Here is a 24,090-nt window from a genome sequence, read left to right as displayed (position 1 = left end):
GTGCTTGGAAATAAATACAAATGTTGGAATGGTGTCTTTCTATGTGTACTCCAGTACATTATAAAAGCCTACGAAACAAGGATCACATGAAGATGTTGCTATACAGTGCAAAATAAATCATTGTAAAAACTAATTTACAACAGTGAAAGCACAAATTACTAATCAATACAAATCCAGGGATTTTAATTACATGAGTAACCTCTAAAAAAGGAATATTCTCTCAAGAGTTTGGTGATAGTGTTTGGATTTTCCCTGCCAAGCTCCATCACTGTCCACCAGGAGCTTAAAAGCCCTGTTTCTGTGTTCTTCTAACTTCAGCACCATTTCACTCTGATCATCCCTTCATTCTAACCACTACAAGTCCAGCAGTGCACCACACTGCATGGACAAAACGACCAAGAACCTTAATGGCACAGGCACTCTCAGACACACAACCAAGCGGCATTCATATGCGACGGAGGGAAGAGCCGTAGAGGCGCGTCGCTTTAGATCCTGGTCTGTTTGACTTGCTCCTCGTCAGAGCTGGAGTCAGAGCTCCTCCTCTGGTCGTTGGGGCGCTCCTTCTTGGCCATCTCCAAAGACTTCTTCTTCTTCTCCTTGTCTTCGGGCTCCTTCTGGGCAAACTGGGCTTCTACCTTGGCCGGGTCGGTGTAGGTGTAGAACCAGGCCATGATGGCGAACACGATGCACACCAGCAGCAGCAGAGAGGCAAAAAGGATGTACTCGGCCCACTAGTCAACAGAAGCACACACAGTTCATCATCATCTCAGTCACACAGAAGTAACACCTGCAGATAGTCATGTGATCCATTATAATAAATATAATGATTACAGCTGTGTGAAATATGATTTTTAATGCTAGGCTTTACCTATCATTTTTTTTGACATTTTTATTATATTCATTTCTACTTGTATATTTTAATAATAATCTGTCTTTTGTTTTCACTGAAGTTCAGCATCAATAATATGCTTTATGTCATACAGATGAAAACCTTGTGAAAGATATTTTGCTAATGTCAGAGGTTTTTAAACTTTTAAACTGAAAGAAGAAAGACCTTGATGACTAATGTAAAAAAAAAAAAAAAATCCTTAAAAATCTGTTCAATCAAAAGCATTTACATCCAGTTTCAAACATTAAAGCCGTTCATGTCTCGTACAAAGACCAGGCCCCAATTTCGGTGAGGACAGTGAGAGTTAAATGAAATCCACCCACCTGATCTGGGAGCTTTATAGCCTCAGCGACAATGAGCACAATGATGTTCCCTACAGCAACAGTTAACAGCCAACCAGCCTGCAGCACAGATTTCATGTTGCTGGGCGCCTGGAGATCAAAAGGAGATTCAAATAACGTCTCTCTGTAGTTTGAGTCTCTGTCCAAATTAGCATCAGGATGGATTTTATTATCCAGTGCGACTTCTATTAACTGTCTTTTCAGTTGTTTGCAGTGCGAGACATGTGACACAGTCGCCCTCTACCTGTGAGTAGGAGAACTCCAGGCCGGTGACAGAGAAGACCACCTCTCCTGCCGTGATGAGGAAGTACTGAGGAATCTGCCAGGCCATGTGGAAGCTGTTAGGCTGGATGTCCAACACTGGTATGATGGACTGCTCGCACTATGGGACACAGACATGTGTCAGCTCACCTCAAAAGTTACATTAGAGCTAAGATGTGACTCAAACTCTATTCACAACTTACATTTGGTCCAAACATGAAAGTTGGCGGGATGATGTAGGTGAAAGAGCTGCCAAAGCCCAGTGTGTACTTGAAGACACACTCATTTCCAGCTTCATCCTTGATGCTGAAACTTGCACTGATATAACGAGGCAGAACACAGGTCAGAGCAAAGTCTTCCTCCGCTGTTGCTGCATTTATACATTTAGAAAGAAAAAGCTCGCTGTGACTTACAGTCCACGTGGTACCAGATTATAGATCGACATGTTGTTGGTGGTGATGTCAGTGAATGTGTCTTCACCCACTGTTATGTTCATAACTGAGTGATAACCATTCAAAAATCTGGGGAAGGAGAATTCAGCACAGAACAGGTGAGAAAACAGAGCTGCATATTACACAGCTACACAAGCTTGTCATCACTGTCCATTCAAATAAATGACAGTGATTTAATAAAGCTCCTATATGAGAGCAACACAGGCAGCGCAAAACTTTGGATGTCACTTTGTTCATAAGAAAGCAGAGCTGAAATCATTATTTTGGGGATCACATGGCCTCTCGTTCTTCATGAGCTTCAGAACAATTTGAAACTTGCCTGATAGCATTAGCGCCCTCTTCCGGCTTTGATTTGAGGTCAGTGAACTGGAGATAGAAAGAAACGCTGATGTAATCCACGGATAAAAGAAACATACAGTAAAAAGAAAAGTCCAGCTGAAATCACATTTAAGCACCCTGTTTTTTTTGTGCAGGTGTGCTCACCTGTTCGTATTTGAGTACGTGCCCGTCCTGAGTGATGACAACTGTGGCCCGAGTGCCATTTATTAAAGTGACGGCACTAGAGACAGTAGGCCCCATACTCAATTCAAAGGTTCCATCAAAGGGCAGGTAATCGCTATTGGCCTGCAGGAGAAAAGAGGAATCACTATCAATATGTCCTCCAGCTCTCAGTGCATAGTGACTTTAAACAGACCTGCTTGGCTTTAGAACATGTGGACAGTTAGTGTCTGAGTGCTGTGTCCTGTGTTGACTCGGGCACCTGGAAAGCCGGCAGGGTGAGCTCGTTGTCTCCAGCTTTGATGTCCAGCGTTTGGTTGATCATGTTGATGAACTTTGCTTGGCTTTCGGTGCCTGATGGGAACTTGGGCAGCGTTGTCTGGAAGAGAAATGGATTTGTGTGTGGGTGTGTGTGTGTGTGTGGGAATGAAATGTGTGTGACGTGTGTTTTCACGTGTGTTACACTTACATCGATCTGTATCTGGACCAGAGCGGCAGCGATGAACGCCAGGGCGGCAAGGAACATCCCCACAGTCATCCTCTTCAAAGGACTGCAGGACACACACACACACACACACACACACACACACACACACACACACACACACACACACATTCAGTCACATAAAACACTGGCTTCATGAGGCCAGCAGCACTGTGTTTATGTATTTCTCAATAATGAGAGCTCCTGGTTATAATTAAACAGATAACGAATGATTGACAATGTAATTAACATAGACCTGCATATCATTTATGAATACTTAATTACAAATATAATAAGCAAAAACAGTTAGAATAAATAAATATGTTCATACGAAGACATATTAACTTCTTTACACTTAAACACTGATGAAAGCCATGAGATGTGGCTGACAGACGCTGAAGAAATCTAGTAAGTGATTTTATTTCTAAAGAGATTTAAGAGATATAACTTTAAATGATTCAAACAAGTCGGCCTTAAAGGAGAGTTTGTAATACGACTCAACCAAACTGAACTCACGTGAAGTCTAGATTGCACTTGGAGATCAGTCTGTAGACCACACTGTCCATGATTGGCACCAAAATCAGGATCAGGATGGGGTTGACAGTCTGGTGGGAGGAAGGTGAGTCACCCTTGTAAAGCCAGTTCTCATCGGTTCACGTCAGCAAAACGAACACTTCAGCAAAGTCAGCAAACACATGTGACAAACACAAGAGTCTTACCTGCATCTGATCGGGCTGGATTATGAGAAGTCCCTGTGGAAGGAAAAAAGAGAAAGAGAGAGAGAATCTCATTTAAAACACAGATTTTTGTGTGAGACATTGTGTGGAAAAAGTGCTGAAGATAAAACACTCACAAAGTCGCCGTTCATGGTGGTCGCCTGGAGGGTCCATCTGGAGCCCTGTGGAGGAAGCACAGCTCCTCTTTAGTCTGTCTTTGGTGTGTATTATTACCTCAGAGACACCTTTTCTACCAACATAACTGCTCTGGACGGCATTAATCTGGCCTCCAGCTCCACAGGCCTATCATATCCACTGATGATGCAGAAAAATTAGTACACGCATTTGTCACTTCTAGGTTGGACTATTGTAACTCTTTATTATCAGGCTGCCCCAATAAGTCGTTAAAGACTCTCCAGCTGGTCCAGAACACTGCTGCTCCTGTTCTGATGAGAACTAAAGGAAGAGATCATATTTCTCCTGTACTGGCTTCTCTTCATTGGCTTCCAGTAAAATCTAGAATAGAGTTTAAAATCCTTCTCCTCACTTACAAGGTTCTTAAGGGTCAGGCCCCATCATATCTTAAAGATCTTATAGTACCGTACTACCCCACTAGAGCACTGCGCTCCCAGAATGCAGGCCTACTGGTGGTTCCTAAAGTCTCCAAAAGTAGTTCAGGAGGCAGAGCCTTCAGCTATCAGGCTCCTCTCCTGTGGAACCTCCTTCCAGTTTGGGTTCGGGGGGCAGACACCCTCTCTACATTTAAGAGTAGACTAAAAACCTTCCTTTTTGACAAAGCATATATTTAAGGGCTGGATCAGGCCTTAGACCAGCCCCTAGTGATGCTGCTATAGGTTCAGACTGCCAGGGGACTCCCATGATGCACTGGGCTCCTCTCTATTCTCTATCCTCCTCTTCCTCTCCATCATTATGTCCCATGTCAGCCAAATGTCTGCCTCTAACTTGCTATCTTCCTCATCTTTCTTGATTGATTGATATTATCTGTATCTTTTTCTAATGAAATTGGCTTTTAATTACAATCCCAAAGAGCAAGTATAAAGGAAGAAAACTGATAATTACCTGCTGGTCAAAGAGAGCCCAGAACATGGGCAGAGGGATGTAGAGGAACAGCACCTTCAGCACCATCTTCACCTGGGCAATCAGGAGTTTCTGGAGCCAAACACAGAAAGGTCATTCTAATTTTGACACCACCCGTTGTACTGTGTGTATTTGCATGTACTTGCGTAAACACAGTACACTGCACTTACATCGTATTTTTCCTCAGCCCAGTCCATCCAGTGGGCTCTCTTTGGGTATTGAGGAGCGCGATGGCTTATGCGGTTGGAGATGGCAAACTACAGATATTAGAGAGGACATGTCCATGTGATTTTGCCTCTAACTGGGATGTGTAGTGTTAAAGGATCACATTTGAAGCTGAAAACCTTTTGAAGAAACTGTCGTTTGTCTGTGGAGCTACTTACCCAGATGCATTTGCAGACTTTGACCATGATGTTGCCTTGAGGGGCGTTCTTATTGTACATACCACTTCCGGCAATGAACACGACTGAAGACACACACATACACCAGATATTCATTTGACGAAGCTCCTCCACAAAACGTACGACTGCTTTTGATGGGCTGAGTAGTGCAGACAAGCTGGCCTACATGTGTAGTGAATATAATTAATAAAACAGTTCTTACTCAGAGCCACCACCATTAGAGCAGCGGGGACACCGAAGGCCAGCGGGTAGCACTTCATCTTGTAAATACCACACTCCTGAGCTGGAAACCACAGCACACACACACACACACACACACACGTTTTTTTAAATTGAATTTGTGCGTCATTTGTGTATTTTAGGCTCTGAGATCGACGCTGGCGCACCTCTGAGCATGGGGGTGATGACAGTGGACAGCAGACTGCCAGCATTGATGGACAGATAGAAGACGGAGAAGAAGGTGCTCCTCTGCTTCTCCTGTTGGACACAGGAGGTGAAACAAGACGCACATCCTCCAAGATTATACTCGCTGCATTTCCCCAAATTCTAACACATCTCATTTCACCAGAGTCATTAATATTATGGGATAGTCTTTGTCCCCGGCCTTGAACAGTGTAATAAAGTCACTGTAGCAGACATACCCGTGGTTATTAGTTAATAAACAACTAGCTCGGATGAAACAGAGATACAAGAAGTGCTGACGAGATTGATAGCTGAGTGAGTTGTCTTTTTAATTACTGCGTGTGCTAGTGTGTGTGCTTGTGTGTGTGTGTGTGCAACAAAGACAGAGAGATAATACCCGTGTCCTGCATGTGGTGTGTGCATGCATGCATCTACATAAGGGGAAGGTCAATGTCTATGTATATATTTATGTCTTGCACCTGTTTCATGTCAGTGAGTATAAGTGTACGTGCATGTGGATGAATATACATAACGTGAATGCATGTTAAGTGTGTGTACAGTAAATATCAGCATGCTTTATCGAGTGGTGCTTCTGTGTTAATATCTATGCTTTTGTCAAAATCAGGTCTCAATTTCTTTTGAAAATGTTCCAAGTAATCTCCCAGGAAGTGTCCTGAAAAAGACTTACTTTGGTGCTAATCACACCAGAAGATGTATTTCCAAATTTTTTGCATTCACCAAAAAAAAGAATGTTTCTTATAATAATGAGGAAATTCTCTACTTAGTACTCCCTACTTAGATAGTTGTCTCTTAATGACAAGATCCAGATGTCTTTTTATTATTGTTCTATTATATATTTTGTGTGTGTGTTCATGTGCTTGAGCCACATCTAACCTGCTCGTCATCAAACTGGTCTCCACCGAAAGCGGCCACGCAGGGTTTGATGCCTCCTGTCCCCAGGGCGATGAGGAGCAGCCCCACCATGGACAGAGCGCTGTGGGCAGAACAGGGCACAGACACAGTGTTAGTCCGCACGCCGCCTGTCTCTGCGTACCTGCTGCGTCTCAGTTGTCAACTCACACGTGGAACGCCATGTTGTCGGGGTTGCCGTCTTTGTTTGTGTCTGTGATGTCATGGATAGCACTTATTGCCATGACGACCTGCCCCAGCGCATAAACGATGGACAGGTAGACTATAGTCCTGTGCAGAGGGAGGAGAAGGAGGAGGAACGAGCGAAGGGTTAAACAGGGGTAAGAAAAGGTTCAAATAGAGATAAGATAGGCAAGGGTCAAAAATCCAAGGATGAAATTTAACAGCTGATTCTGTGAGATATACTTTAACCCCAGCTACATTGACATGTTTGGACGTATGTATTATTTTTACATGCAAACTGCAGGGGAAAATGTTTTTTTTATTTGGTTGCAAGTGAAGATTTGCAGGATTTGAAACTCACTTGAACTTGCCGAGCCACGAATCAGCCACGATGGCTCCCAGGATGGGCGTCAGGTAGCAGAGAGCCACAAAGGTGTGGTAGATGGTGGTGGCGAAGTTGTCGTCCCACCTCAGGAAGTACTTGAAGTACAGCACCAGCACGGCTGCAGACGGGGAGGGAGGATGAGAAAAATGGGAGAAATGAGGTGGATGGTGGTGCAGGAGGAAGTGTGCACATATTTAACATGTAAAAGTAGCAATACAACAGTTTAAAGAATACTTCATGAAATGTAAAAGTGCATCCAAAGCCTTATTTCCATAATATTGTTATCAGCACATTTATCTGGCAGCTGGAGGTGCTGTTACTTCACACACCTTTAAGGAAAAACAGGCTCCAAAGAAACATTTTCCCTCATTTCAACTGTTTGACACCCGCAATGGTAAAATGCTCCAATATCTCACAAAGAAGCAAAGATTAGAGAAAAACATTCATTGCTGTGGTAGATGTTTCTTTTTTCTTCATTTGTGTCCCATTAATCATCTCATGCCCCCTCAGGTTTGGCCGGTGACCCTGGACCAGAGCCACCGGACCAACGTAGCTACCGGCGCATAGAGTAGTTAAAAACTCACAATACTTTTACTTTGAACACTTTCTATACATTTATCTAATAATACTTTTCTACTTTTACTTAAGTGGAGATCTTTTACTTGTAATGCAGTATTTTTGGATTATTCTCCCACCACTGATCATACATTTTTTTATGTAAACTCTTAATCTGCAAAGTACAGCTGCCAAATAAATGTACTGTATGAAGTAGAATAAAATGGAAATAGTCAGGTAAAGTTTAAGTACTTCAGTTCTACCTTCCGGGCAAAGAGCCTCTCAAAATATGATTGAAACAGTTTCATGACTTAAAAGAAAATGTAGAAGAACAAACCAACTCACCCCGCATGCCATAGTAGGAGAAACGCTCACAGAACTCATTGACCACAATGAAAAAGATGCTCACTGGGAAGCCACAGATAGTAGCCTGTTAGCGGTAAAGATAAAAAATGAGCATTTAATATCACAAACTGTGTCACAGTGACAGTGCTGATAACAGACAGTAGATTTAAGGAAGAAGATAGGTGGGTTTATATTTTTCCTCTTTAAAATTCAGTCCCGTTAGGCATCAGATAAGTGCACTATGAATATCTGCATTTTTATAAACACTAGAGCGTACAGTAACAGTTGGACTTACACTTTTTCGCTTGGGCTTCTTCCCTTCTTTGTCTGCAGAAAGAAGTGGTCAGAGGTCACACATTATGTAAAGTGATATTTTGTTATCATGGTGCAAATGTTTGTCAAATATTGCTGAATTTGAAGTTCATATACGTGACACAAATAAAACTTCATTGTGTGAAAAGTGTAGAAAGTGTCAAGAAGAGAAATCTCATAATGTAAGGACCCAGTTCAGGGTTCCCGTCCAGACCAGGACTCACCTGCCATGGCTGCTCAGTGTGTGGACTTTGAGTCCCCTCTCCAAGTGAACCCTTCAGCAAGAAAAAACAAACAGACAGAGACTAGTGACCCCCGTCCAGATCCACGACATGAAGACTGAGCCCAGGCCTGGCCAGCTTCTTATGTAAACTCCCATCAGCCCTCCTGCAACGCCCACTGATGCTGGACTGTGGATCACACACACACACACACACCGGGAACATCTCGTCCAGCACCTCCCAAAGTCACCGCTATTCCCTGCTCCCATAATCACAAGTGTGTGTGTCAGTAATTACTTTATGAGTCAGGAAACTGAGGTGCAATGAGCAGGTCTTGCCTTACAGATAAAGAGGATCGGTCAGGTCTGCTGATAAAGGTTAACAGTATTTCTTTTTCTTTTCCAGAATGATTCTAACACCAGTTTAATTGTGAATACTACTGTAGTAGTTGTAGCACTGGATGCACTGAACACAAACTATTTGAAGTGATGAATTCCTCCCAAATAAAGTTCTGTTTATGTATATGTAATGTGTATACAGTACATATCTTTAGGTCCTTTAAACTCCTTTTTTTCTGATAATCTGAAGTTCAGCTGTGACTGCAGTGTAATGACTATATTTGTACTCACATGATAATAGCAATGGCTAAAACATCATAACGTAAAACATATAAAAAGGTCAAGCTTACAGTCGTAGACACACCCAAACACACACCGTGAAACACTAGCAGGACTCACGCCAGGCACATGATGCTTAGCGGCCCCAGCCTCTGAAACAGTGACTCAGTTGGGCTGTTTGTCCGGTAACCCAACAGCGACACAGCAACATGGGTGTGTGTTTGTTCGTGTGTGTGTGTGTGTGTGTGGAGGGGGGTAGAGGGGCTCTGTCGGTGATCTGTCAGAGGTGGGATTAGCTGCTCTTTTACATGAGCACACTGGGGGTTTTTACAGGAGTCAGCATCCCGATTTCATTCCCGTTTCTCTTCAGTGAATGTCCGTGCGATCACTACACACAGCGCAGAGAGCTCCAGTCACTCTTAACCACACACACACAAACAATACACAAACATTTATTCTTTACTGATAATGCAGTGACATGAGTAGATTACCACATCTCATTATGACACATTATCAGCCACTGTCAGTCAAAGATCTCACTGAGTGCATCGATAAATAAATCTGTTAAAGCTGACACCAGCTGACATTTAGCGCCCATAAGCTACTGGTCATATCAGACCTGCAGTAAAGCTGCAGCCTTAAAACACCTGAATCTCTTTTTACACTCTATTTTAACCATTGAGCTCATAATCATTCATGAATGTTTTGCTTACGGTCCAGCCAGACTTAAGCTTTAGCGATGGTTGGGAGCCTGGAGCCTCTGCTTCACAGAGAAGAGACAGCTTTGAGTTCCATCTGCAGTAAGACAGAGGGCTTAGAGGGTGAGAATGTGTTTAAGGTGTTACAGCAGAAAGACTTTACAGTGAACATATAGAAGCAAGGCACGGTAGAAGGTATTATTACAGATTTTATTTATTTATATGTCTTAAACATATTTACACGAGCAGTCATAAAGTAAAAATGTTTTTCTTCAATCTTTACCTCACAGATAATAAAAGGCATCTACAGGACAGACAAAGAAACAAAGGGGGTAGATTACAAATTGTCGCACCCTTGTCTTGCATTGCACACTCGTTTTTTTTCTAATGTCTTTGGCAAGAGTGGTTTTCTGTGCAGTAGGTTGCCTTGGTAACAATAGAAAATATTGCACGCACTTTTCTTTTACAGAAAATAGGTTAAAACGTTGTGGTTCACTTGGCTTTAGACAGTCTATACACGTCCATTGGCCTAAAATAGAGCGAAGGATTCTTTCAAACGTCCCAGGTAAGACAAAAGATAAACTCTGAAGCCTCTGCGCTGCTACTGTAACAGGGCATGAATGGAAAAGAATAGAAAAGGGAAATGTAAAAATACTGTGCATCAGCTGAAGAATGCATGTCCGGTTACAGCAGTGGCATTTATTTATCTATTTCCTTTAAAAACGTCCTTGAAGCACTCTCTTACAAACACTGTACATAAGTGGGAGCCCTACAGTTAAAAAACATAAGCTGTATGCAGACTTGAGTCGAATGAAAATACTGAAGTCCACTTGTGTTTGTTACAACATCCCTCAGGTGGAGCTTAAGACACCAGGACAATTAAGATAACACTGTGCTGCCAATCACACACTCGCTGTGTCATAACATGCGCCTAAGCCCATCTTACGGTGGATAAAACAAACTATACAAAAGGATAACTGACCCAAATCTGGCAATAAGTTGATAGAATCACTGTGTGAAAGTCAACAGCATTGACTGGAGTCTCCATAGGAAACAAGAACAACGGGCCTACTGGTAACAGAGGGCCAGCGTCACATTTTCCAGCTCATGACGTGTACAGAAAAAGCCAGAGAGGAAATACTAATGCATGATGGCTTCAGGTTGTGTTTAGGTACTTAAAACGAGTCCGAATTGTTTCCTCATGACTGGTAGACGGTTCGATCAGTCGTCAGTGGCGAAGAAAGCAAGAGTCCGGTGGGAAACAGTCATATCAGAGTATAGTGGTGGAGCCATGTGTGCTGGCACCGGTTGGTGTGCCACTGATGGCGTTGAAGATGCCCATAGAGTCGGACAGAGCGCTCCTTGTGCCGTCCTCCACTGGGTTTATCTAGAAAAGAAGGTCAGTCGGGGAGATTAGACAGGATATCTGGATTTTATCCTGTTTGAAAGAGAAACACACACATGCATGTTAATTTATGCTCAGGGACTGTAGGAAAATTAGTGGCTGTTAGTGACAGAAAATGCATCATTATGTTTGCCAGAATAAGTAATATTACTTTGAGATATTCTGGGGATGGTATTGCTTTTGTTTGAGTCAAAGGAAGGGTCCAAAACATATTAATGGTGTTAAGTAAAAGATCCAGCCTCACTCCCCACTCTAATCATTTTCATACAGTCTCTTACTATTCCTCTGTAAGGCGTGACAGTAACTTCATTAAATGACAAAAGCAGCATTTACCATCCAATCTGCTCAGGCCAGCACAAAGAGACCAGGAGATGGGAGACATGGTTAGTAAACAAGCAGAAGAGTGAAGTTAGCAGACACATCTTGAAATATTTCCACATGCCATCTGGTGGACACCTTAAACCCTCCGTACCTCACAGAGCTGTGGGATCACATTTTACAAATCAAGAGCCACAAAAGTCAAAGTTTATTTTTGTATTTTATGTTTTTATGTATTTTTATGTTTTCCTGGCTGTGCGTTTCATGAGCTTTTCCAACATGTAAAGACCATAATGTATAAATAAGACCTCATCTTAGAGTAAGCCAAAACTGTCACAGGCACTTAAAGCTAATACAAATAACACAAGACATAAGAATTCTGTCTGTTTGGTGTCACTTGGCTGCTAAATATTAGCAGAGGTGTGTTAAAGGAAGCTACATGATCCTTTTGAAGACCCGGAAAAACCTATAAATTCACTTCAGTGCTCTCTAGCTGGGTTCTTGATGGGTGGGATTTGTGTCAGTGGACAATAAAATGTCATCAGGTAACTTATCACACTCTTCTGTAGCTGGAGCTTGTCTGACAAAGTGAGAAGCCCGTTATGTGTCATCATCGTCTGGATGATATTGCACGCACCCCCTCGGCGTCACTGGGGCTCCTACCTGTTCGTGCATGATGTTTGACAGCTCCCTGGTCAGGTCCCTGTAGTTTGCCTTCATCTCATCGTGATACTCCTGCTGGTCCTCTTTGATCAGCCGCTCGTTCACTCCCAGCGCCTGACCGCAGGCGTCCACAAACTGCCTGAGGACAGATACAAAACTCTTGTGAAGCTATAATTGCACTTTCAATCAGATTCCTGACACCTCCAACCGCCCCAATCTTCTCTGCATGTTGTGACAAAGTGCATTTCCATCCGCCCGCTACCTTATGTGCATTTTCAATTTGCTCATAAAACCACCTGGGTGCAAACCTGAAAACTGGCCTGAATATCACAAAATAGGGACAAATTGCGATGGAAGCACATTTTGGGGATAAATAACAATATACATGAAGCACGTGACTTCACTAAGAGACGAACACGGGCAGCAAACAAAACCCACCCAACCCACTGTATGAAAGAATTAGAAATGTCATGTTTCCACAGTGTTTCCCATTGTCTGTGTCCTCTTCTTCTGCTGTGGTTTATTATACCCATCTGGACATCTAGTGCCACCTACTGTTAATCTTGATATCCAATATTCAATATAACAGTAGTGGATAGACATTCATTTGGACTTTTTTGTAGACATGTACATAACTACAGTATATCCTATAACTCTGAATGCCGTCCTCTGTTCATTGTCACGCTGTTGTTTTCTTGTGCTTCCCTTTTCTTGCATGTGATAATAATATTGGCCCATATCTATGTTGTGGTGCAATGCAGTTCATACCATGCAGTTAAGCCCTAGTGCATGCTCACTTTGGGAATTGTATGTATTGCTCCATTCTTAATTTTGTTGAATTGAAGTGAAATGTGATGTGTCACTTTAACTTGACAACAGCAAGGATCTGCCAAAGAGGGGAGAAAAGTTCAAGCTGAAGTTTTATATAAATGTGAATGTTTGTGTGACTGATAAGTACCTGAACACCTCTTTGAGCTGCTTGACCTTGTTGTCAGGATATTTCTTGGCACTAGTGTCGTCGAGGAAGGCTCTGGCGTAGGCGAGAGGACCGGCATTGACCTGAGAATCAATGGAGGTCAAAGATCAGAAATGACACTGGGGCCATTCTTGAGAAGCACAATGATTTACAGCCGTTAACATAACGGCGTGGCCTCGTCGTCTGTACCTGAACGCTGATGCTGCCTTGCAGTTTGAGCTGCAGCCGGATCATGTCCACCTCAGAGGCCGAGCACAGCAGTCGCAGCTCGGCCACCTTGGCACTCATCTCGTCTATGGCCACCTCGATGGGGCTCAGGTCGGTCTGGTGTTGGTACATGACCGCTATACGCTTCTTCACGTACGGGAAACAGTGGGTGGCTGGACAGGAGTGGGATTAGGGGAGAAAAAATGACAATGGTGAGGATATTAATTGCTTCCAAATGTCATATAAATCATACAAAAAGTATAATGCACCAGTCAGCAGTGATTGTTAACAAGGCGAGATAACACCTGAACTTTGGGATAAAGTGGACAGTACAGTAATAAACCTCCGCTGGCCTTATCTTAGTAACACTTCAGGTGACTGATGCTGAGTCCAGACATCTGGGAACAACAACAATAACAGGCAACCAGGAACATAGTCTTGTTTTTTACTTCCTGACACTGCTACTGTGACTAGACTGGCTAGAGAGACTTGTTTTGTTTGTTTTTTCCATATCAAATCCACATTAGATTGAGTGAAATTGGTGTCTAAACTGCTGTGATAACAAATCATTTTCCTCCACCTACTGGTGAGAACAGTCCGCCGTTTACACTGCTCCTCCACCCCACCCTGCTTCTTGCCCGACACCGTGAACGGCGTCTCAAACACAAAGCGCCGGATGTTGTGGCTCTTCTCGAAGTCGGTCTTCCTGTCCTCAAGCTCCTTGTCATCTAGGTAGGGTGTGACATGGGTCACCTGAATGTAGGCGTACTTGGAGTCTAGGTCCTTCGGGTTCACCTGTGGGTGCACGTGAGAAGATCGATACCACTCTCATGTGTGTGCATTAAAGATGGAGCGAGAGCCAGGAGATGATTAGCTTAGCTTAGCATAAAGACTGGAAACAGGGGGAAACAGCTAGCCTGTAACTATGCAATTTCTTTAAATACAACATGGTAATCAGCCGTTCTCTGAAGCTGTCTCACAAACAGTGAATTACATCTAGAGTTTGGAAGGTAGTGGCGTTTTTTTGTGCACTTCCAAAGCCAAAAACACAAGCAGAGCAAGAGCACATGTGTGAAGAACTAGTGTGATTATCTGCTCTAATGTAAGCTATGAGCACCATCTAGTCACTAACTGTGTCTAGCTGTGTTTTGGTGCTGAGCAGATCGGTGGGTTTATCAGGTCTGAAAACAGCTGCCTGCTGGGTGTGGAAACAGTGCTGATGAGAGCAAAGCTGCAGGACGGGAAACCAAAACAATGAGCCGAGAGACACTGACTAAGTCTGAAAATTGGGTGGTGATTCTCTGTAGGGTTGTAACTATGAGTGACCCCTTTCACATTATATACAGTCATTTGATCCATTGCTAATATAAAAATATCAACTATAGCAGCTTTAATGTGTTCACATGCATAGTCAGATGTGAAAAAATACTAAAGTAAGTAATAGGGAAAGATTTAACACAAGAACATGTGTTTGAGGAGGTATATCACAAATGAAAAAGAAAAACCAAGCTTTTAATTTCAATGGAGTTGTAACCATGACTGACTCAGGTCCTAAACTCTGTACTACAAAGCCACAATAACATGCTCTCCCAGGACACAGCTGTCAGGGTCTACTATTTACCATTAAGGCCACATAAACACACACAATGTGATCGCACCTTTCCAGAGTCCTGAATGATCTTAACGTTCTCCTGACCAAACTTGTCAGAGTAGAGCTTCAGGAGCCTCTGGGAAATCTCAGACAGCGGAGTGAACTTTGGCTCCTTGTAGATGTATTCCTTTCCATCTTCATCCTCAAAGAAGCCCTGCGGAGGAGAGGAAGGACGCCAAGAGCCTGGCAATTAGCACCCTTTATCACCTGCATGTCATTGTATTCCACAGGTTTCATTTTTTTTGTTTTAAATATATGAAAACTAAAAAAATGAGATGAAGTACTATACACAAACTCCACTAAAGGGGCAACCAGCCAAAGACAGAAGCATAACATTTGGTAATAAAAAATACCCAACAATAAAGCAATTAGGGTAAAAAAGTATGAAAACACCAAACATGCAAACTTCAGCTAGTCACTTCACAAACACAGTCTATTTAGAGCGACACTCTAGCATACGTAACAGCTACTCAGTCAGGAAACAGGCCAGTATGATGACTAAAAGGTTAAATGGCTGATCACGGGAAAGGTTAATGGGGACCCAAAGCAACACATTAAGTTACAGCTATGTTGTTGTAAATACAGCTGGCTCAGATAACAGGTTTGTTCCGCTAAGAACAGGCATTTGCCACAATATCTCCCACCTTTGGCTCCCAAGTTCTTCTCCACTACTGATCAGTGATAACAAACCATTACAGAGCTACATCTAGAACTACATTTAGCTGCTAAATTTAATTGAAAAACATCGGCCACCAAAAAATACAGTGATGCACGGGCGTAGGAAAACACAGCAGGCCAACACACACAGTTACACACTTACCGCAGCCTTGGTGGGGGAGGAGGAAAGAAGAGAAATCTTTATTAAGAAGAGAGTTTTAGCTCCAAACTTCCTGAGTGTGGGGTTTGTGTGTGTATTAGTGTGTGTTAAGAGGTGTTCCTGTTGGCAAGAGGTAAGATGACTGTCGTGCTTTTGGATTAAGTTAGCATTCATGCTCAGGAAAAGTGGTTGGTTACTGTATGACATTTATGGTTAGCTTATTTTGTTTGTGCTTTTTTTATTCGTTTTGGACACTCAGGCCCTTACCTGTCCAAAAAAGGCCACTCTGAAGTATGTGCCCAGCAGTCTTTTGCCCGTATGCATCACCTCCATCACTTTAGTATAAGCACGGTGGAGGGTATCGTACAGGTGTGTCAGTTTCTGTTCAACAAAAATACAAAAATCTCAAACATTTTCTCAGAAATCAACCAAAAAACACAAAGAGAGAAAAGTTTGAACAACTTTAAAGTCAAATAAGTTGTGCATTGTCGGACAATTGTTCTAGTGGCAGTTTATTTTAAAGCTGCAGTAGCTGTTGGCCATGTTTTCTTGCAGCTTTATGCAAAGATAACACGACTCCTGCCATGTGAACACTGTTGTGTAACTGTGCTCACTGTGCGGCTTACCTCAAAGTCTCTGCGCTGTTCGTAGATGGGAATGATGAGCCTGTAAACATCAGCTATGAGCTCATAACGCTCCGCCTTCCAAAGGCCATCAGCACACTCCTCCAGCAGCTCCATCAGCACCTCCTGTACACACACGCACACACACACACACACACACACACACACACAGGTAAACACATGTAAACTTCCCCCTCCTCCCTGCAGCCTCAGCCTTGAATATCTAATTGTTGCAAAGAGGGACATTTCTGTTTGCTCTTATTTGTTTACGAGGCTACAGTGAACTTAAACCAAGCGTCGTCTTCCTGTAGAGAGAGCAGACATGGGAGGAAATAGATCTATTATCTCCTTTCTTTTTATTGAAGGATGATACCGGGATGAGCCCAGCTCATAAAGAAAAAAGGGTTTTCGGAGCAGATGGGAGGTAAAAGTGCTTTTCACAGCCCGCAGATCTGTTGACCTACTCATAAAAGCTCACACATTCTCCAGACATCACTTTCAATTTCACCGGGTTATCAGTTTAACAGAGGAGCTGGTCTCAGGCCTCTGTGTCAACAAGCCTCTGCCCAAGCTGGACTGACCTTGGGCAGGACACTGAATCCCTGAACGCTCGTCAGATCTTCCCGGTGATTTTCTTGTACCAAGCCCTGTGTCAAAGTCTACAGCATTTTCACCTCGCAGAGCAATTGATACTCTTAACAGAGATAAAAGCTCTCCTAGTCATAATGTGACACGTGCTGCCACTGAGGGACTTAAAAAAATATCCTAAATGCCTGATCAACACCGTGTGGCTGGCAGATACTCACAGCACGGACATTTCAATAGGAAGTCTTACCTCATTGAAGTGAACATCCTGCATCCCTACGTCCTCCATCATCGCTGCCTCCTCATCGATGTTTGGAGTGATGACGCGGAAAGAGGAGCAGCCCTGCCTGAACATGCCTACCATACAGATGTAGAGGCAACATGAGTGGAATGAAAACAATGGACATTATTTTCATTTAATTTGAGTTATTCCCTCAATAAGGCAACAAGAAAGAAGAGGGACGGTGATAACCTGATGGAATCAACTGCTGCGGTAACAGTATGCCTCACGCATGGCACGTTAGCTCTAGCGCCTGGTAGCGCCCGTCAGTGGAACAGTAGTGTCATACTTTTAATGTGCAGTGAAATGCTAACAGGTCAGCAGTGGCATGTGCAGGAAAGAATCATCGTAGGCCAATGGAAAGTTGTTTGTGCCAGTCATGTGCTGATATCATGGGCCATGTGCCATTCGGAGCAGCATGTCTCTAGTCAAACTGACATACCACTAAGATCTGACACTAAATCAATAGAGAGGCATCATCTGCATCTGCCAGACATTTCACACAGAGCAGCAGCAATATTTACTGTAGCAGTAGCATACGTTAATGAGCATTACTAGGTTCTAGTAGGAAGGAGTATGCGGCAATCACATAACTGACATACTGTTTATAAGGGTCATAAGCTCAAAGAATCAGCATGTCAGTGATCAACTCAGCGTCACTCCAGTTTTCTTGCTGAAACTTTTACAGGGTGGCGTAATGTATTTTGCATTTTATAACCCACTATTGTGTGTTCCATACAACTGCTACCTGTCATTCTCAGCTGCCACTTCCTACTTACTTGATATGTGAACAGCACGTGAGAGGGAATCTTATCTGGGGAATGCAGTGTTGTTAACGTGGTGTTTTTAACATGGGAATGAGCAGATGACCCTTGGACGAGCGCTCATGTGGAGGATGAAGGTGCATGTTCCTGTCTGTATGGGTGTCTGCTCGAGGTTTCTTCCTGTTAAAGGGGAGTTCTTCCTGCCACTGTTTCCTAATATAATATCTGATGCTGCTCATGTGGGGATTCTTGAATCCTTAATGTTGAATTCCTGAATCGTTGGGTCTCTCTCTAATTAAAGAGTTTAGTCTAGACCTGCTCTTTATGGGAAGAGTCTGGAGATAACGCTGTTATGAATTGGCGCTATATAAATAAAGATTGATTGATTGATCGATTGGTATATGTGTAGGTGTGTAAAGGGTAAAAAGTGTGCTCAATAGAAATATTTTAGCTCACCCTTCACCTGCAAATCAGTCCTTGTGATTTGTCTAATAATTGGTGGTGTACTGATTTACTGTAGTATAGGGAACAGTGTAAGATATCAAACATTTTATTACTGTCCATAATCTTTCTCTAGTGAATCAAATCCATTTTATTCAGATTATTTAACAGTCACTGCGGGATAATCTTCTTCCTACTAACCTCCTTGTGTTCACCTTTACCTGTTAGTCATTATATGGCCTCTATAAAGCTAGATTGTAAAAGTGTTGGAGTTCAAATGGTCAGCAGTTATTTACTGTAAAAGGAAGCATACCGTTACAAGGAGACACACACTCCTATACCGTCCACTAACCTTTTCTCCACAGGTACTCAGCTACCAGGGCAGCAACGTGTACGTAACACATGGCTGCCTGCAGGCGAGGAGGACATACAGAGACAAGGAACAAAAACAGCTTCCTTCAAATCTGTGCAAAACTAAAGTGAAATTAAACGTGTGATTTAAGAACAAAATACTTTCAAAATACCTCTGAGAGATCTCCGTTCTTGTTGTGGATGCGAGCCATGCTGTCCAGCCAGGTCTTGCGGAGCTCGGGCGTGCTGGTGTAGGACTTGGCCAAGCTGTACTGGAGGTCCACCAGCATCTCTGGGTCGTTCTCGTGCTCCTTCATCTGCTCGGTGGCCATCAGGACCGTCCGGATGCGCTTTGTCAAGTCCTTCACATCTGCCGGAAATGCTGTGTGCTACAGTAGTATAAAGCAACAGATAAGGTTTCTTCTATGGAAAAATACAAAAAGAAAGAATTAATTAAGTAAAAAATGTTTCTGCCGAAAATATGAGGAAGGTTTGAATTTGTCTGATCCAGAATTCCCGCCCAATGCTACAGGAGTCACTTCAACCAACTATCAATGAAAAGCAAATATATATGTAATATATAATATTGCTTTTGAATTATCATTATTAACATTATATAGTGATTCATCTGACTTATGCTGCAGCTTTTTTAAGGGACTTTACCCGTATATTTTCCCAAATCTTCTAAAGTATAGGCAAAATACTAATAAGAATTTGAAAAACATCAATATTCAAAGTTGTGAGGTTAAACCTTTCACAATCCCTCCCAATCCTGTATTGATGCAATAAAAACAAAGTTAACAGGACTGGCACTTTAAATAAGGCAGTGGTTCTTAACATGATTGCGTATGCACCTTGATGGTCTTGTCACTGTTGGCACAGTTGTTAATGATGGAGAGAGACTGCTGGAAACGGGTACCCCCGATACCGATGACATCAGCAATCAGCTGACTGACAGCAATGACCACCTGGGCGAACAGAAAGGAAGAACAAAATCAATAGAGCATGACTTACAAGAACGTGGTCAGCATACTTAAGGCACATCAGACCAAACACTGACATCCAGACTTGGACAGACGGAGCAAACACACACACCTGCAGGTGTGTTCGGACGAAAGACTTGCGTCCAGTGTAGTCAAAGTTGCTCTTCATGAGGAAGTAGAGAAGGTGGGCGGCGTCGTTGCGGATAGAGCTCAGCTTGGAGTTACAGCACTTGAGGATTTCGTAGCATAGAGAGGCGCACATGTCAGCCCGGCCGTCGAAGAAGGTGCAGGGGAACTGGAGGACACATGTGGAGAGAGAGAGAGGAGGTAATGTGTGAAAAATGGCGCTATCAAGAAAAAATGATAATATGAAGCTCTAGTTTCTTAAGCCACCCTGAGTTTAAATCACCAGCCTAGAACCAACCAAGAAAGGGAGACTTCTTCACCTTGTAGATGAAGGTCCTGAGTGAGGTGAAGACCTGTTTGAGGGCGACCTCAGACTGAGGGATCTGCAGGAAGCACAGATGGACCTGGAACACTTTCTTCATCAGGGGGTTGTGACCGAGATCTGAAGTCAGCTGGGTCTGAGGGCACAGGAGGACGTTCAGGACCAGACAACCACAATGTGAGGACTGTTAGGATGCAAAATGTCGAGCATTGTGGTGGTTTGCATTAGCACCTTGAAACCCATGATGAAGATGCTGAGCGTGTCCAGCACAGTCATACAGACTTCTGTGGACACATTGGCCTCCAGCAGACACTGGCTGCTCACATCTGCTTCTGTATGAGAGTACACTGCGCAGAGAGCACACCCACAAGGGCACGGTTACAGATACGGCTTTATTGGAGCAATAAATAGGACTTGTGCAGAAACATAGAACATTATATACTTGATGATGTTGCTGATCAGTTATAATGACTAAACAGACATTCGACAAGTACTTCTGTATGTTTATGGAAGGAGATAAGTGTTCTTAATGGCTGCCAATACTTGCAATAACTCCATTGGGCCAAGCTTCCAGATCAAAATAAAGAAAAACTAAAAACTAAAAAGCTACAAAATAAAAAAACCTGAATCTGATGATTATGAGCCAAGATCTGAAGTTATAAGGAGCTCGTTTCTATTCATTTTAAACAGACTTATGGGCATCTGCAACACTGTACAATGCGATAAAGTAGGGTGATGCATTGTGTGAATTCTCGGGGAAAAAAACATTTTCCTGCAAAGATTGGGATGCTGTTTGTACCACTTAATGTATTTCTATTTGTCTTACTGTTGTTGAAGGTGTGAGCATTTTCAAGAGTTCCCAGCTGCTGAAGGCGGGCATGCAGGATCCCCGCCCTGTTACGAGACACAGGCAGAGTCAGAGACTTCCTGTCTGGAGCTACAGGCCCTGCCCCCTCCTGGCTCCTGGTGGGAGAAGAGAAATACCAGTACCATCAGGTATACAGGTAACAACAACAAAGGTAACACAAAGATGGTACAAGAGGCGCAAAAGGATCAAATGAACATAAATCAAATGAGGAAATGTCTCAGTGGTGGTGTACAGAGGAAGAAGTGATGGATGGGAACACAGCAGGTGAACGAGTGGCTACATTGTTATGTGACTTTAAAACTGCACACACAAATGGCAGTCTCATGCATTTAAGTAAGCAAAGTCAGACAGCAATCGCTTACCCATGCAGGAGGGGCCTGGGGCCGCGATATTAACCGCAAAGCAACTTGCCAGTAGCGTTACAGAAGAGACAACAAACCAGAGGGAAGGGGTTAAAGGATTCAGTAAGGACTTTGTTAGTCTGTGCGTGGGTGTGAGCCATAGAATTGCATTGATTAGTTCATAATCTGATCCATTTCACTTCAAGAGTCAATTCACAAATGAAGTGTCAGGTGAACTATGTGCTCCGACGAGTAATTAATTTCCATGAACACTCTACCTGACGATGAATCTCTTCCCCATGTATCTAAACTGGTGGAGGCAGACTCTGCAGGACAGACAGCACAGACACGAGAGCTGAAGATCAGTCAGACCGTTACTGGACTCCACACCGTGCTTTCACATCACACCCCCTGGCTGCAGTAATACTGGCTTTTATTGTACTTTAGCACAAATTCCTACTTCCAACAAAGGTATACAGCATCAAAGAGAAATAAAGTTCACATGCTTACATTTCTGTTTGTGTCCACATCAAACATACAACATGTTAATGAGTGAGCTGAGGAGGATTTTTTTAACCTTTGGACGGAGCCACACCAGCTGTTTGCCCTCCACGTTCGGTCGTTGTGTTTTAGGTTTATATTTCAACACTAATCTTATTTTTCCAACAATATCAGTATTGTATCATAGCTGAGTTAAAACAAATGCTAATAGCTCTTTTTTTGATTTGACTGAAGTGTCACTCTCAACTTCACGTGCACATGATCATAAAAAGCTTGTTTAATTCTGTACTCACTCTATCAATGTAAAGAAGTCCATTAGTTCTGAGGGAGCTGCTTTGTTCCAATATGCAAAAAGGGCCTCTGAGGTGATGAAATGGTAAGAAAATAGTCAGAAAAGATTGCAATGGCTGCTTATATCAGCTCGTGTCACAGTCAAGTCCAATGACTCAGCCAGGCTACCCTACCTTCTGACATGCTCTTGAGGATATGCAGAAAGCACATGAGCAGGTTTTTGATCTCGTCCCGGTCCAGTTTGTCGCATCGCAGCACCGTGCTGCCCAGGGCCGACGCACACTGGTTCTGACGCACAGGAAGAAAGAAGGGAGAGAGAGAGAGAGAGAGAGAACAAAGAGGAAAAGTTTTTGTTATCAGGCGCAGACGGCAGATTTGCAGGAAAATTGAAACTTCCAGTAGATAAAGAACATCACTCAAACAACCCAAGCTTCAGACATGAGAAATGTCACATATCTTCCTTGTCGGTGGGGGAGGGGGGAGGTGGAGGGGGTACGCAAGACCAAATAAAAGCACATTTGCAGCTCTGTGCTTTGAGATAGCAACATCAATTGTAAGTTTGACAGCGCAGGAGAGGAAATATTGAAAAAGGCTGCAAGGTCAGTTCAGCCTCTGCACTGGTAAAAGCACACACACTCCCTGATGTGGGACACTCAGAAGAGAGGAAGGTTGGGAGACAATTTTGACGTATTGTACAGATATCTGCTGTATAGTTTTGGTCTCTAAACTGGATTTCAGTGACACAAAAAGTACCAAAAGCATCTGATTTACAGAATCATTACAAATCCTAAATTTGCTGGACTCTGTACATTGTAGCCAAAGGTCTCTGGTGGAGAGGTCAAAGGTCAAACAGTATACTTGTATAGGTATGTTTTCCTCATGATTTCCATCCACCCTCTGGCCTGCAGCCTGTTTGTCATTATCAGTGTCACTGTCCTGCAGCAGGTCAGGCAGGGGCACAGAGAGGAGGGAGAAGTCCATGGTGACCCGCTTGGTAGCGCGGTTCAAAGGTGGAGCTCTGTCCTCGGGGCCCAGGGGGAGAGGGGGCACGTTGATCGAGTGCCTCCTGGTAAATTTGTCCTTTTGTTGAGTTTGAGAAGGTACAGTGCAAGGAGAAGGGGCGTGGGAGCGCTGGAGGAAGGGGTGGGAGGAGAGCGTAGGTGTCCAAGATAATGTAAAATTAAATAAAGTCACAGGAGCTCTGTGCAAACTGTCAAGCTAAAGCTAGAGCTCCTATAAAGGATCTATGTACACATTCAGTTTGGTTCATTGTACTAGAATCAATGACCTTAAAAAAAGACACCCATTCAAGTATGCATCTACCTTCTCCAATGAGTTGGTCTTGTCGCTGCTTTTGTCCAGCAGGCTGTTTCCTGAGTCGGTGGAGACCAGAGAGCCTCTGGAGTCTGCGTGGTGAACTGAGCTGACATTGGGGGTGGAGCTGTGGGGGGAGGCTGCAGGGATAAAGCAAGTTTGGGTCCAACATGGAAAATGAGGTAAGGCAAAGTAGAAAGAAATCAGGTTTATGATCCACTTTAAGGTGAAACATTTTCCTCCGTATTAAGATTCATTATGAGAGGAACTCCAGCTGCATTAGCTCGGACTTGTACACGTATCAATGGTGCGATAGCGGAGTGAGGACTTACCTGTTCCAGAGATGACTCCAAACACATCTTTGTGCAGAGCATTTTCTATACAGCTCCCGGGTTTCTGTGGGGTCACCATGGAGTTGGGCACCAGAGAGTCCTCCCGTGCATTCTGGGAAAAGAGAGCAACAAAATGAGCTGGTCACAACAGAAGCATGCTTTCA

General features: G+C 43.3%; 2 protein-coding genes across 2 annotated transcripts in view; both read right to left on the bottom strand.

Annotated features, from left to right (window-relative positions):
• Positions 1–23: 23 nt before the first annotated feature.
• On the bottom strand, positions 24–8,557 carry slc15a1b (solute carrier family 15 member 1b). Its single transcript, XM_070855422.1, has 23 exons — positions 8,456–8,557; positions 8,215–8,246; positions 7,920–8,004; positions 6,996–7,137; positions 6,623–6,742; positions 6,437–6,536; positions 5,527–5,617; positions 5,343–5,423; positions 5,123–5,205; positions 4,910–4,996; positions 4,722–4,811; positions 3,779–3,823; positions 3,645–3,677; positions 3,442–3,530; positions 2,911–2,992; positions 2,704–2,820; positions 2,427–2,567; positions 2,263–2,309; positions 1,905–2,012; positions 1,695–1,809; positions 1,475–1,612; positions 1,213–1,320; positions 24–731 (listed from the first exon to the last, which is right to left on the bottom strand). Exons 1-23 carry the CDS (start codon positions 8,460–8,462, stop codon positions 486–488), a joined length of 2,187 nt encoding a protein of 728 aa, XP_070711523.1. The 5' UTR covers positions 8,463–8,557; the 3' UTR covers positions 24–485.
• A 1,484-nt stretch (positions 8,558–10,041) lies between these two features.
• Positions 10,042–24,090, bottom strand: part of dock9b (dedicator of cytokinesis 9b) — a 36,509-nt gene continuing 22,460 nt past the window's right edge. The window contains exons 32-52 of the mRNA XM_070855421.1: positions 23,927–24,038; positions 23,604–23,734; positions 22,454–22,568; positions 22,283–22,349; positions 21,767–21,814; positions 21,106–21,242; positions 20,511–20,626; positions 20,278–20,415; positions 19,944–20,126; positions 19,703–19,816; positions 19,022–19,237; positions 18,850–18,907; positions 17,263–17,369; positions 16,431–16,553; positions 16,072–16,185; positions 14,995–15,141; positions 13,921–14,131; positions 13,319–13,509; positions 13,112–13,212; positions 12,154–12,292; positions 10,042–11,154 (exon numbers count right to left, since the gene is read on the bottom strand). Coding sequence (XP_070711522.1) covers positions 11,038–11,154; positions 12,154–12,292; positions 13,112–13,212; positions 13,319–13,509; positions 13,921–14,131; positions 14,995–15,141; positions 16,072–16,185; positions 16,431–16,553; positions 17,263–17,369; positions 18,850–18,907; positions 19,022–19,237; positions 19,703–19,816; positions 19,944–20,126; positions 20,278–20,415; positions 20,511–20,626; positions 21,106–21,242; positions 21,767–21,814; positions 22,283–22,349; positions 22,454–22,568; positions 23,604–23,734; positions 23,927–24,038 — 2,685 coding nt within the window. The 3' untranslated portion in view covers positions 10,042–11,037. The remainder of the gene's footprint in view (positions 11,155–12,153; positions 12,293–13,111; positions 13,213–13,318; positions 13,510–13,920; positions 14,132–14,994; positions 15,142–16,071; positions 16,186–16,430; positions 16,554–17,262; positions 17,370–18,849; positions 18,908–19,021; positions 19,238–19,702; positions 19,817–19,943; positions 20,127–20,277; positions 20,416–20,510; positions 20,627–21,105; positions 21,243–21,766; positions 21,815–22,282; positions 22,350–22,453; positions 22,569–23,603; positions 23,735–23,926; positions 24,039–24,090) is intronic.

This window comes from Pempheris klunzingeri, chromosome 24, assembly GCF_042242105.1.
Source record: "Pempheris klunzingeri isolate RE-2024b chromosome 24, fPemKlu1.hap1, whole genome shotgun sequence".
In the NCBI taxonomy this organism is placed as follows: domain Eukaryota; kingdom Metazoa; phylum Chordata; class Actinopteri; order Acropomatiformes; family Pempheridae; genus Pempheris; species Pempheris klunzingeri.
This window is presented reverse-complemented; position numbering and strand designations above follow the sequence as displayed.